At 39.7% G+C, this 15,153-nt stretch overlaps 1 protein-coding gene across 3 annotated transcripts in view; it reads left to right on the top strand.

The window, feature by feature from the left end:
- NEBL (nebulette) overlaps positions 1-15,153 on the top strand; it is a 352,516-nt gene that overhangs the window by 325,372 nt on the left and 11,991 nt on the right. The window contains exons 22-26 of one of the 3 annotated variants that reach the window (XM_058669306.1): positions 129-130; positions 693-797; positions 1,705-1,876; positions 3,976-4,068; positions 5,631-5,780. In XM_058669306.1, coding sequence (XP_058525289.1) covers positions 129-130; positions 693-797; positions 1,705-1,876; positions 3,976-4,068; positions 5,631-5,780 — 522 coding nt within the window. The remainder of the gene's footprint in view (positions 1-128; positions 131-692; positions 798-1,704; positions 1,877-3,975; positions 4,069-5,630; positions 5,781-15,153) is intronic. The other 2 variants (XM_058669305.1, XM_012931008.2) reach the window with 2 other exon arrangements.

Here is a 15,153-nt window from a genome sequence, read left to right as displayed (position 1 = left end):
TGCCTTGTTTGGATAATAAGCTTTAGGGCTTCAATACTGAATTTTGCATGTGTCTTCAGGTTTACAGTAGGTGGTATCCTAGCCATACATGTAGTCAGACTAACCAGTGGTAGTGTTCTCCTGGTCAGCTGTCCAGAACACAAGCCCAGTTTGTAGCATACCTTGAAGTACTCTGGACTTGGGTAGTGTCATTTAGGCTTCAGAGTTGACAGTTTTCTAGTGGTCTTTCTGTTCAGAGATGTCTAATGCTTTTAACATGAATCACCCTTAAGCTGTAGCTATTTAGAAGGAAAACTAGGTTTGTTTTTCATGGTTCGTCATTCTTTAAAAAGGGAAAAAGACGAAGGAAATAAAGAGTAGCCTGCAACACAGGTAAAGCAGAAATTGGAGAAATTTAGATGCAGAGAATAGATTTGGGATCTATTTAATTTTGGATTTCCCCTGTTAAGTTGAAGCATGAAAAATATTTTTTCCCCTAGATTTCACATACTGATTTTCAGTGGAGAGAATTAGATCATTTTCTAATAGCCTGCAAAGGAGATCTTACTTCAATTTTAGATAGCAATTCTGGGACAAAACGTGATTCACTGATAAAGTTACTTGGGGACTAGTTTTTAGTATGCTTTCTATGTTTGTCGTGTTTTGAAAGCTTAAAAAAATGATAATTTTCATGTCTGTTATTCATTCTACAGATAAAATACACCCAGGAGCATAAAAAAATGAAAGGTAGACCAAGTTTGATTTTAGATACTCCTGGTCTGAGACATGTGAAAGAAGCTCAAAACCATGTTTCCATGGTAGGGTGCAGCCAGAGCATTCTTCTCGTGACTAAAGCATGCTAAGGAGCGACATAATCCCACGTGCAGTTGACGTTAGTTCACTATTAATCTGGATGACTAACAAAGCATGGACATGCCGACAGACCCATCCTTCTGGGGGGGGGGGGGGATGTTCTCACTACACTGAAATGTAATGAAAATGCTTCATCTAATAAAATAAGTTTTTCTCTGAGCCGGTTTTTTTTGGGGGGTGTGTGTGTGTGTGTTTATTTCTAGCATGAATACTATGTATGCATTTTGTGAAAAACCTTTGCAGTGAAATTTAAGATGGAGTTTGGCTGTGTTTGCATGTGTGAAGAATAAGAAAGAAAAGTGTATTTTTGAAAACAAGTTTGGGAAGTATAATTAATCCACTATAAAGTTGACATATTTAAAGTATTTAATTCAGTGGCTCCTAATATAATTTATAGCTATACAACTGTCCTACTGATGCAGTTTTAGAATATGAAAAGATGTGTGTTTTGAATTCTAAGTAAAGTTTTATAATATGCTTATAAGAATATTACCAATAACTCTCTTAGCCTTATAATAATACCATTTTCTTGAATAACTGTGTAAATAGCTTATCCATTTACTGCATATTGAATATTAAAAGATGGAATTATTTTACAGTTAGTATATTTTAGGGCTTAGGATTTTAAAATATCTATGTTTTAAAATATCTTGCTAATATAGGTTCATATGTCATTTAAAAACACTATGTGGACAAAATATGAAAATAATAACACTTGATTCTGACATTTTTTCAGAATAATTGGAAAAGACCTGTGTATGTGGAAAATGATCCAGACGCAACTGACATAAAGACACCTGTCATTTTCTCCAAAGTTTGTGAGAAATTTGCAACTGAATTTTTTTTTTTCAGGTGAAATATCATGAAGACTTTGAGAAGACAAGAGGAAGAGGCTTCACTCCCGTGGTGGATGACCCCGTGACGGAGCGGGTCAGGAAGAACACACAGGTGGTCAGCGACGCTGCCTACAAAGGTGTCCACCCCCACGTGGTGGAGATGGACAGGAGACCCGGGATCATTGTGGGTAAGCCTGTGCCCACGCTCACTCCAAGCCTAGGGTCCATCTCCTTTGTTTCTTTTGATTCCTTATCAGATGCTGATGATAAATGGGAGGCACAGCATTCAACAAGTATGGTGGCAAATTCTTTCTGTTACTGGAAGTTGTTTGACTTCAGCCACTTCAGGTCTTACTTGCAGAAGCAGCAGTCCAGCCATGGGTGATAACAATGGTTGAACGATTATTTTGTGTTCTCTTAGCTCATGAATTTGATTAAGATTTTATACTTGGACATTGACTGCATGGTGAAGGTAAGAACTGTCACACTGAGGTTCTATGATCACAGACAGATACGTGGAAGAACCCTAAGGGCATTCTGTGGGATGAATCTCCCATGTTTTCTGAATATTATTTCTGAGCTGGGGTCATTACGAGCCATTATTTCAAGAGCCTTCTCCCCCAGCTGTCTTGGTACTGTTGTGGTCAGGCAGGGGACATGCTAGGAGGAGAGTGTTGAATGTGGCCGAGGTAGCAGCAAAGAACAGATTTCAGTGTAAGATAGAGCTAGAAAGGCAAATTATTGCTTCTTCAATAAATATCCATGGTGCCTGTGGCTATTGTCCCCTAGCCGTTAGCATTTAAACTTCTAAAGCTGGCTCAATTGAGGGGCTCACAGTCTTCATAATTTCAATGTTAGACTTTTTCCTTCAGGAAGGGCCTATTTGGAGCATGTAGAGATAAACTGGATGGAGAAAGTGTATTTTACAAGGTGTATCCTAATGAAATGCAAGTTAAGAAAGCCAAGGCCTTAAGTGACTCAGATGATTACTAAGGTGACTCTGAGAGTTTTTTCCAAGGTACAATTCCAAGCATACTTGTGGGCAGCTCATAGTTTTGCTCATCTTCCCAAGCTGATTGCTTTAAAGGATCACATTAAGTTGGATGGATGAGCTGTGATGTTTTCATTCAAAGTATCACTGAATTGGAGAGTTTCATTGCTTTGTATATCCCCTAATGGGTAGTACTAAAGTCTGATTTGTGTTTATAAGGTACCCATGTGTGTGTAACTTATCCCTGGATCCTGCACAGATCAGAAACCAAAACTGGTGGGAGATTGTTGCTGGAATTCATTTTGAGATAGAAATTATCATTACTTTTTAAAATGTAAGATGTGTAATTCTAAAATGTTTACTAACTGAGTAATCTAAACATCATTGTATTAGTCCTTACTGGGAAAAATGGTTTCTATTGAGGATTTGCCTGAGAAAGCACAAAACGGAACTTCCCAGTGAGGCGGCGTGTATACCAGACAGGGCATGCATGCAAGTTCAGAGATATTCTGATTGGTTCAGACTAAAGCAGTTTATCCTGCTTCTGGTTTTGGTAGACACTGTGCTTCTTGCTAGTTCTGCAGTCTTGGCTAAATTACTCATCTCTGTCTCAGTGTCCCCATCTATAAGATGGGGGTAGTAATAATACCTACCTTAATATTTGTGAAGCACGGTAAGCACAACATACTGTAAATTAAAAGAGGACATAAATCTCACAGTCCAGTTTACTGCATTAATGCAGCCTTCTCTTTACCTTATGTCCAACATGCTTTACATGCCTTAGTTTGCAGTCACAGGGTCAGAATGAAAACTGGCCTTGCCACTTGCCTCCATCTCAAATACATGTTCTTACAGGGGAGGAAGTTTACATGTTTGAAACAAAACATGCTTCCTGTGGGTGACTCCCATATTTTTCACCAGTGATTTCAGTTCAGCTTTTTGACTTCTTTCCTGGGAGGAGAGCAAGAGTGCCAGGGGGGTTTAGGAGATGCTTGGGCACAGTGCAAAGCTGCTTCCCAGGGCAGCTATGCTGTGTGACGAGCTGCAGGTGCATCAGCAAGGTGATGCAGCAGGCCCATGAAGCAACTAGACTGCAGATTGATTACAAGATTGCCTTTCCAAGTGCTTCCGAAAGTGAGTAAACAGCCTTTGGTTCTCTGAGGCCAGCAGCACAGCAGGTTTGCTCTGGTCTGTTTGTTTTGCACGTGCCTTCCTTTCAGACTTTTGTTTGACTCAACTCTATGCGGTCTTTTAAAAATTCCTCCTTATTTGTTGATTTCTTCCTTTCGGTAAAAGACCTCAAAGTTTGGCGCACAGATCCTGGCTCCATCTTCGACCTTGATCCCCTGGAGGACAATATCCAGTCTAGGAGTCTACACATGCTGTCTGGTACTGCCTACATTTTGACTTCCTCTCCACTTATAAAGTTTTTTCCTCAGAGGGAAGGTTCTGTGAAGTGTAGACATTCATTGCACCAATGTTACAATGTTAATTTCTGAGTTGAGCATCCGAAGAACTGGAAAAGTACTGTGATGCTTTAATATACCATTAACCGTGTATGAAAATAAAATCTTAGATTTGTTTGTCCTTGATTCATTTTAAAAAGGCTTCTAGGGTGGCTGGAGCTTACATGTAGTTTTTATTAGCAAATAAGATTTGATGGGGTATCTGAGTTTATAGATAACAGCTATTTGCATTGCTGAGACATGAAAGAATTTGTTTCATTAAATACACTGCCCACAACATTTTAAGACTAGATTCATAGAATTATGTATAGAGCAGCTGAAAAGATTTCCATATAGTATTGTTAATGTCTTACAATAGGGACTTAAGTATCCTTAAAATGTACGAGTCTTTTTTTAAGATTTATTTTGTTTCTTTGAAAAGTACAGTTACAAACAAAGAGAGAAAGGCAAGGAGAGGTCCTCTGATTGCCGATTTACTCCCCAAAATCAGCAGCAGGTCATGGCTGCACCAGGCAGAAGCTACGAGTCAGGAGTTTCTACCAGGCCTCCCACATGGGTGCAGATGCCCAAGCACTTGGGCCATCCTCCACTACTTTCCCAGCTGCATTTGCAGGGAGCTGGATCAGCAGTGGAGTATCTGCACTCCAATCAATCCCCTCAGGCAATGCCACTACCACACATAGTGGTTTTACTTGCTGTGCCACAGCACCGGCATCTCTTGAGTTTTTGCGTAGGATAAAATCAGCAGTTTATATAAAAACTTATCTGGCTTTTTTCACCCTAAGTGTCATGTGTATCGTGAAAGACAAGAAGTGAATGGCTTAGGTAAAGTGACAATATAATTTGACATTTCAGACTTCTAGGCCATGTTTATTGAATATAGCCTGAAAAAACATGGACAATTCTGCAGTTATTTTAGACAATCCACATACTATGGATTTATATCATGTCATCTCATTTAAATCTTATTCCACACCCTGACTTCTGCTCTATATTTAATTATAGATTTAACCAGAGTGCATGCCCAAAGCATAGTAAGGATTCTAATACTTGCATTGTTAATTTAATCTACATAGCTAGTCAAATTCCTGTCATTCAATTTTCTGAAGAGATAGAAAAAGCAACAAATCCTGTGTACCTAATGACACCTGAAAGCGGTTATTTATAACCAGATGCTAGGATTCGTAGTCAGCTACTATTTGTCAGTATTTTCTTAGTTCTTGTCAACTTCGCCATTCCCCATTTCTCCTTTGTAGTTTGGATTATAAATGAGTATGAATAATCTTTAGGTCACTTATGGAGTTGATGTAATGCATGCTGAAGTTAGGGAGTAGCTAACTAGAAGAACTTGATAATGAATGAGATTTTTGACTATCACTTCATTAGGGATCATGTCCCTTCCCCATTTTGTCTATGAATAATTTTTATTGGTGATGTTCTTCAAGTCTCTTAAACTCAAATGTGAATATTTTCCCTCCGATATAGAAAAGGCAAGTCACTATAGGAGACAGCGGTCTCGCCCTCATTCCAGCAGTGCTTTTGGTGCAGGTCTGGGTGATGACAAGTCAGAAATCTCGGAGATATACCCGAGCTTTTCATGCAGCAGTGAGGTCACAAGGCCATCTGACGACGGAGGTATCAGGCATTGACCATTTGCTGAGAAAATTCATTTTTTTTTAATGTGTCACAAGAGTGCCTTTAACACATATCCACTTTTGTAGAAACGTTTAGTTTGGATGTGTTTGACGTGTTAATATAAACATTCGAAAATCAAGAATCTTAAAACTACTAATTTGCATTTTTGCATGTTATTATTTTCCCTGTCTGACTTCATCATTATCATTGTAGCTGAATCTGTAATGCCAAAAGGGTGTTGACATTTGCTACACTGAGTGTGTTTCACAGCCGTTGCACAGGATGGATACATCTAGTCACGATTTGTATCTGATTTTCATTAAGGGAACAAAATCGGTCTTTACAGTAATATTGGAGTGGCATGGTATGTTTTTAAATATTGGTACAGATTTTCAGACAATGTTAGAGCTTGTCAAAAAGAAATTGGGTACAATACTTGGGATATGAGATATTTTGAAAAAGGAAATTAGTATTGGAGTTATTCTTTATTTTATGTACCCATCTTTTTCTATGTCTTTGCCTGTTTCCTGCATGGATCTGGTTAGGTTTAGAATTATAGACATTTTAGGATGCTAAACTAATCCTGCTGATAAAACTGTTGTGGAAGGTTAGGAGCTACTGCAGTCACGTTATGGTTTAGAGGGGAAGAGGAGAGGGATGGAGTGTACGTGAATGAAAGGAATACTGGATTTCCTTTTCAATCACAAAGCTCAGTTTACTGAGATCCCCAAGTCAGGAAAATTTTGGAGTGAGCATGTGGCAGGGAAAAGTAATGTCACTCAGGACACAAGGGAACTATGAGAACTTGTGATTATGTAATAGGATTTTTTACATTCATTCTAATAAAACACTAATGAGAGTAATTATACTGTACATGTCTTGAATTATAAAATCAAACTGGCCTTCACTTGGTAGAAAAATTTTAAGGCCCTTCTTGCTTTACAATTCTAAAGAAAGAGTTATAAACTGCTTTTGCTTTGTTAGAGGTGAAATATGCCTGAGGACGTCATAGTTCTGTAAGAAAAGGTTCAGGGCTGATTGGCTAAGAAAGATCAGTAACTTGTCACATACAAAGTCTCTTTGATTTGTGTTTGGATTTATGTTACTGATTTCTTCCTTCATTGTCCTTCATGCTGTTTGGAGATACTTAAAAATGTTGCTGCTTAATAATATAAGTGAGAACCAAAGTAAACACAAGGACTAATGTTGATGAACTTTATTTAATTTTACTCAGTTTAGTGTTCTAGAGTTGTGGCTCTAATATACTAAAGAGCAGAGGCGCCTCACTACCTTTTGACTTCGTGTCTGTGCACACCAACACAGTTCTCATTCATTTATTCTGGATATTTTTGTGTGTGCTCCTGTGCACCAACCACAGATTTTCTTCTGACAATGCCTGCAGCATTGGGTAAGGAAGTATGACTTCATTGCAAGGGGTTTGAAGTATGGTGAGAGAGCCTGAAAGCAGGCAGCTCATTGGACAAGTTACATGTAAGGATGAACAGAGTCGGTACTAGGAGGTGATGGAATGGGAGATACAAGGAATTTAACAGGGAAATTTTATCTGGTTTTGATGGAACTTTCCCCAAGGGAGGAATGATTGAGTTGAGATGTGAATGCTAATGGAAGAGTTCCACTTACCTATACCTTTACTTTGAAAGAAAGTATAGATATTCTTGCATTTATACTAAAATTTGAGAAGCACATGACTAAGAAGGAATAATTCTGTTTTTTTTTTTAATGGGATAGTTTCAGGCTTGGTGGAATGAATAGGTGGGAGAAATCTGGCAATCAAGATTGTCTCGGGGATTCATATAATTCCTGTGCTCTAAGGAGATGTTGACTCTTAGAGGAATTTATAAGCTTCTGTCTCAGTTGCTTGTATGAGACCGAGCTTCTTTGTCTTATGGGTTTGTCCTGTTTTTGAAAGTAGCGTGAGGCAAAAGTTTTCAATTACCAATAATACAACACACACACACAAGTGAAAATCTGTCCACAAAATATTGATGTTGTGAAGACTTTAGGGAAATGGGAATATGATGCCTGGTTTTATTTCTTTTAAATAAAGCAAAGCACAGTGTACCAGGTGGCACTGTATTTTTTTTGTTTTTCGGATGATTAGTGACATCTCACATTTATGTGCTCAAAACCGCCTCCTCTGTCTCCACCCTCTCCCTCCCATTCCAAAATATGCTGTTTTCCTGGGAAGCCAACTGCAGCTTTCCATATCAAACTCTTGGGAGTTCTGTACAACTTTTCTCTTTTTCTCATACATCTCATCCACTAGCAAATCTTGTCAACTATACTGTGACAAACAGGTCAAGAACCTGACTCATGTCCCTCTGACTCTGCGCCACCCTGGTACCCACTCCTGCCCTCTAGCTCTCTTGGGGGATCATGATCCCCTCCTGACTGGTTTTCTTGCTTCTGCCCTTGCTTTTCTCGGTGGCAGCAATTCCTGCCCTGCTCTCTTTCCCTGCACCCCCCACCACTGGCATGAGATGACTGGTCACCTCCTACTACCATTTCACTCTGAAATGGCTCACAGGATCCTCATAGGATTTCCACCTTGATGGCAGTCCAGACTCATCCTCTTTTGCCAGTTCTTTCTTTACTCAGACTTTCCAAGAAGCACCCATGCTGTGTACTCACTGTGCCTTTTGCCAGGAATACTCTTCACCCCAGATGTTTACTGCCCAGCCCAGTTCATGTTTCTGGCTGAACAGCACTTCTGCAGAGAGACCTTCTCCAGCTGTCAGATGAACTAGCTTGTCCCTCACTCTGTTTCTTTTCCCTTGTTGTTTTTTGCTTTGCAGTCTCCCTGAACTGTGTTGACTATTTGCTTGCCCATCTCTGCCTTGTTAGACTGCTATGAGAGCAGGCATAGTGACTCTTTTGCTTACTGTAGAGTCTCCAGCTCTTGGAATGGCTCTCAACAAATATTTGGTAAAAGTTTGAAGTGGCAGAATTAATATTGAAAAGACTCATATATAAGTATGTGTAAGTACAATAATATGTATACATGTAAAATACAGGTCTGTTGTGGACAGCTTTTAATTTCAAGGAAATGGTGTTTTGCTTTGGATGATGTTTTGACATGTGTCAATGACATGAAAGCATAGCCAACAAGACAATGAAAAGTGGAAACATTCCTGCTGATTTGTTTTGTTTTCTGCTGGGAAGGGAAGCAGTGGTATTGATGATTTCTCGGAGGCTTAGAAATCCTGGGCTGTGGTAGGGAGGCTCAGATTGACTGTGCAGACAGAGGTCTGTGGTGTTGAGAGCTGCTTGATGACAGTCTTTGGTGTCTTCAGCTGTATAACAGTCCGTCACATGTGTTTGTCTAAATGGAAAAGAATTTTGTAGCCATATTTGTTAGGGGTTGGGGTGAGATGAAGAAAAGAAGAAAATGTTCTTACATGTTTAGAAATGCTGCTTTTCTTTCCTGTTTGTTTCGATTCCTCTAGGTTAGGAGTCCATGTGATAAAATGTGATATATGCCTTGGAATCCGTTTGTCCTCCAGTGTTTGCCCTACTTGGCTTGAGTTCTCCACCGGTCCTTCAGCTGCCTTAAGGCTCAGATTTCACATCAGTTACAAGAAGAATGTAGAACAAGCAGCTTTCTGAGATAGGATGTTTCCTAAATGAAGTGCCATCAATTTAAATAAGCATTTCTCTGCTTTTCGATGTTTGAGAATATGTGTATGTTCTAATTATAGCTTGATTTACTTCATCAATTAAAGGCTGGGCACTTAGGAGAGTAACAGTGTTAGAGGAAATTCTGGTGGTTGAGACCCAGGGTTAGGCAGCAGCTTATTTCCCAGAGGCCAGGGTCCAGTGTTTCCCTCCCTCACATTTGTTTTTCATGAGCATTAACACTGAAGCCTTTCCCTTTATGTTCTTATCATGGTTTTAGTTATGTGTGTCTCATGATATTTTCCCATCTTGCTTTGATTGCTGACTCTTCTCATCTGATGTGATGACTTCGGGCCTTCTTTTGCGTCGGCTTTCCAATGGATTAAGTTACCAAAGGGTTTTGTTTTACATCTCTATTGTGTTACTCTGATTCGGTAACAGAGGCCTTTATTTTAACTTCATCCACTTTTGCTTTGATTTTTTTAATAATACCATTTGAAATGATCTTTAAAACCTCTTGGGATTAGATTAGTTTAACTTAGTTTTTGCGTAACACACAGTTCCTGGAGCGGCAGTAGTCCTTCTGGCTTCTGCCTTTCCTGCTGTGTTTTCTTTGGTCTTTGTTCATCTTCTGTTCCCTCGCCTGCAGCTTGGATCTACCTCCTGGCACTACTTTGTTTTGTGTTTTGTTTGCTTTTCCATACCTGGCAGATTTCTGTCATTGCAAGTAGTTTTAGATGTTTGCCATCTGCCTGCATGTCCACTCTCCTCAGTTTGAAATTATGTTCAGTTTTGTTGAAGGTATTTTATGTGTTTCTGTTTTTCTCTGGAGCATAAAAAGGTCTGGGAGTGTGACAGGGAATGAAAAACAGATGTTTCTTTCAAAACAGACTTTTTCTCTTTTCTAACCTGGTGAACTTGTCCATGTTGCTGAGGAAGAATCTAATTGGGACAGCCTAGTCCTACTTTAACTGAAAGCAAGTCTGAATTCTCTGGCAGTTTAACTCACAGTGACAGGGCTTTGCACATCACTCCATGTAACATGTCTTCAAAAGGGGGTGAGGTTGCAATTCAGGGTTTCACAGTATATTGTGTGCAGCATGCCAGGAGGCAACCACAGAGTCAATTGCTGTGGCATTTCCTGACACCTGTGATTCCGTTCATTCATTCACAGTTTATCTAGTACTATCTTTACGTGTGAGCATGTGAGTTGCTGGGGACATAACACAAAAGATGCAGTTATTGTCTTCAGAAAGCACTCTAGTGGGTGGATGAACCAGATACACAAAACCATTATGCTCAGAAAGGCATTATGATGAGGTATTGCATTAGGTCAATTATAGTTAGCCAGTTAAAGGAATGTTAAAGGAGAGTATTAGACAGGAAAACAGCCTGCGACAGAGCATGGCATATTGGGAAGTTGATATAGTGGACAACAGAGCCCACGGTCCAAGTGTGGGCAGTGTTACAGACAGCGTTCAGGGAATACAACTCCAGCATTTTTGCTTGGACTTTGCTTTCAGGAGAACTGCACTACATGGAGAGTCAGTTACGTACACTTGTAGCTATGTTGAGTCGCTGCCTGGAGGTCTGACTCATCCTGGAACCTTCTCGAAGAATCTAGGCTACGTTGGGTCCTTTAGAGTCTACCAAGAGAGCTGACCTTTTTGCATGCTGGGTTAAGAAGCAGTCATCTGGGCTAATCCTGCTGAAGGGACTTTGTGGGTTTTTATTTCTCCTATCATAGCCTCTCGTATTGGTGCCATTCATCATTTACTTGGAAGAGCAGAAACACCAACGTGAAGCATCTTTCTAAAACAGCCTTTATCTTCCAGGTTAATACTGCATTGCTTAATGTTTAATGGGCATATCAAATCGTATGTCTAAAACCAAAATCTTATTTTCTATTTGCTCCAGCAGAACACCCTGACCCATTCTGGTCTTTATGTTCACCATTTCAGTGGATGAAACCATCATTCACCCTAGCACTCAGGCAGCAGCCTTGTAATCCTCCTTATCGCTTTTCTTGCCCTTCGACGTCATGTTATTTGTCCCTTAAATTGGTGGCTCTGGCTTTACAATGTATCTGTTCCCACACTAGCTACTTCTCACCACTCAGATTGCCTCCCAATTGAATTGCTGTCATATCTCAGCAAGATTGCAGAAAATAGGCTCTTGCCATGATTGGTCTGGTCTCTTCCAGCTGCCAGACAGTGAAAGCCCATACCTCATCTGATCTAGTTCTTGTTCCAGGGACCTCAGTGGCTTCTGATCACACACGGGTCTCTAAGTTGTTGCATGGCCTGGCTGTTGGCAAGATCACTTGTTTCCTCTTTACAGGCCTCCTTGTTGTAGCCACACAGACTTCTTGGCTGACTGGGTGCACTGTACGTCCTCCCCACTTAGTCCTTTGTAATCATCAGCTTCTCTGCCAGTGTTCTGTGGCTTGCTCACTTCCTTCGGATCTCTGATCAAATAGGAACCAATTAGAAAGACTGCCCTTGACCACTCAACCCAGAAACTAGTATCTCCCTAAGCCATTATTCTGATTACCAACCCCTCGTTTTTGTCTTTTTACTACTTGACAATAGTTATTTTTACTACTTGACAATGACAGTTAATCAATATTTGTTAGTTTGCATATTGTTTGTGTCCCTCAGAACACAAACTCTGTTAGGATGTAATCTTGTTAACTGTTTTGGTCTCTGTTCTATCTAGCACCTGATTTACAGTTGACAGAAGACAAACTGAGTACGTAAGTATGTTCACATTGGAGGTTAACTTGAAGTATGAGCAAACAGCTTTGCAGCATGTTAAATGTATAACACTAGGCATTAATCTTTATCAGTCCAATTAAAGCTAATCTGTTTGAGGAGAACTATACAATAATTATTATTTTAGTTTTTCCTTTAAAAAGCAGTCATTTAAGATAGATCGCTGGAATGTAACATTTAACCTAAACCCGAGTCAACAAATGACCTTTCATAACCAATAAATAAATTATTCCTGTATGAGTACTTCTCATAAGATTGTTCTTCAGACAGTCATGGAAAATGCATATTATCTAAAAATCAGGCAATGATTTCCAGAAATTTTTGGCACCAAAATAAATATATCTTTTACTTCAATTTTCCATGTTCTTTTTGGTGTGCTATTTTATTAAGAACTTATCTCGGTGTTTCTGTTCTACTTATGAAATTGTCCTCCATGGGGACTCAATAAAGTAAGTGACGATCACAATTCTGAAACCTGTGCCTTCTTTAGCATGGCTCAGTCTACTTCTACCTTTACCTACATGAGTTTATTGTTGGTTTGTGAGCTCCAGGGAGACAAAAATTGAATATGTCACTTATCTTTTCATTCAACAACCAACACAGAATGGAGAATGTTCAGTGTATGGGTCATGAAGGAAAGACACAGATACAACAAAGGCGATCCACTGGGATGTGTATGTAGTAAGCTCCCATCATTCATAATTAAATTTGCTGTCAAGTTTAGAACAAAAATATTCAACACAGACACAAAACAATGATAAACCTTGAGAGACTTATATTTCCCTCTGAACGGCAATGCAATGAAAGAAGTGTTAGAAGTTTCCTTTTCTTAGTGCAAAGCTGGAAAAAGGATTCAATCCTAATGAATACACTTGTTAAAGGACACATGTGCCTGTCATTGACTTACCAAGACTAATCAAAGGGGCTTGGGTATGAAGGAGAGAAATAAGGCAAAGTTGCAAATAATAAAACATTAAAAATATATTTTCTGTGAGGCCAAGATTATTGAGATAAAGAGAAGTTGCATTACCAGGAAGCTTGTCAAAGTAGCTCCAATAGTGCCATATGAGAAGAGCTTTATAAACTGTAAATGAATGCACGGGTAGGAGAAAACAGATTTCCTTGGTTTTGATGTGGCAGAGCATTGATAATGAATATGATGCTTATGGGTTTTCATTCTTCTAAGCTAGACCAATGAGCATAATATGCTGAGTATCTATGCATCATCACATATGGATCATATATAAAACACCATATTCAAATGTTGTCTCTCTAGTCACAACTTTCCCTGTTTCCCATCTTATTTTAACCAGGTACCCCGCATCATGCCAATGCAAGCTATAGTTAGAAGGTCTTAACTTGATCTTTCTTTCCTGTCCTCCAGGTTCTTCATTGTGTGCTTCCTCTTGTGTGATCAGATTCGCTACAAGTTTACTCTTGTCTACAGGTCAATCTTCATGACAGGGATTATATACATAGAAATAGCACCTCTGTTCTCAGAAATTATTCTCTGTCTTTCTTTTTATGCAAGATTGGCCCATGCTTGTGTAGTTCTTGTTGGAGTTATATATAAATATAAACACACTTCTTTGTTTTGTTTTAAGAAATAATGTACATGTGTGAACAAACATATATGTACAACTTGGGTTTTGTGACATAGGAACTTTATTTTAACAAAGTAATTTGGGGAAGAAGTTGTTTCCTTTCTCTTCAGAGACAAATCTTCCTTAAGTTTGTAGTTTATATCATAGCTAAAAGTTGGAAGGATATCCTGGCTTAGGTAACGCATGAAAACTTGATGAAAAAATGCAAGTTAAAATATACATATAGTGTAAATTGTCCAGGATTTTTCAAATCTTCTGTTATGAGTAAATTGTCTAGATTTTGTGAAGTAAAGAAGTTCTTAAATCTCAAACCATTGAGGAATCAAGATGATGGAATAGGTTAAGGACACATTTAAAGAGATGGGAAATCATGAGCCAGGGTGAAGCAGAGAGGACATATTCCAGGACATAGGAAAGGACAGGTCAATGGCAGAGGGTCATTTGGAGAATGATGGACACAGGAAAGCAACAGAGACAATGGTGTGGTGTTGGTCACTACCAGATAGCCCAGTGGCAGTCAGTAAGTAGCAATCTGAACTCCACTGGTGGCCAGAACTTCACCAGCAGCCAGGTGGGAAGGGGAGTTCACTGGGAGCTCAGGAGTAACCCAAAGAACTGCCATCCTGCTGATTTGTTTGACTCGACCAGGAGCAGAAATAGTGCAGCAAACCTCAAATAGGCTGTGCAAGAACAGGGTGGATTTCACAGCCCAGATCCCCTCCAGTGCTGCTCAAGTGCCATCTTGTGTAGGGAGGCAAAGGTTGTGGGACGGGACTGCGTATGCACTAAGCTGAGGGCAAACTCATTTCTGGCTCAAATATGTCCCAAAATAGGTCCGTATAGGCCCAAGACCTAACCAGTAGCACACCAGTGCCGTTTTGTGAAGTGTGTCAAAGGCTGTGAGACTGGAAGGACAATAGTGAGCTGCACATGTGCTGAGCTGAGAGCTAATTCACTTCCAACGAAGTGCATTGAACTGATCCCACGGGGAATTTAATACCATCTTTGGCATCTTTTGAGTCAGAACAGGTCCATGTGGCCCTCAGACCTAACAGCCAGCAAGTTCCAGTGAGATCAGAACCACCAACAACCTACTTATTTAGGACACCTGGTGTCTGCCTAATCCTGGGAACTTCTTGAACTGGAAGTGGGAGAAAGGTTGTACAGACAACAGTGCATGCTCAGTATAGGATCACCGGAGGTGGAGATGGTGAGCCAGGAACTGTAGTTATGGGAGACCATGATGGAAGTGTAACGTAAGAGCCCATATATGAAACTTGCTGGAGGGAGTGACACAAATGAATGCAAACAAAGAACTGGGTACCAGTGGTAATAAGTAAAATCAAACTGTAGACCTGT

This window comes from Ochotona princeps, chromosome 10, assembly GCF_030435755.1.
Source record: "Ochotona princeps isolate mOchPri1 chromosome 10, mOchPri1.hap1, whole genome shotgun sequence".
In the NCBI taxonomy this organism is placed as follows: Eukaryota; Metazoa; Chordata; class Mammalia; order Lagomorpha; family Ochotonidae; genus Ochotona; species Ochotona princeps.
Note: the sequence above shows the minus strand (reverse complement) of the source record. Positions and strands in the feature narration are given on the sequence as shown.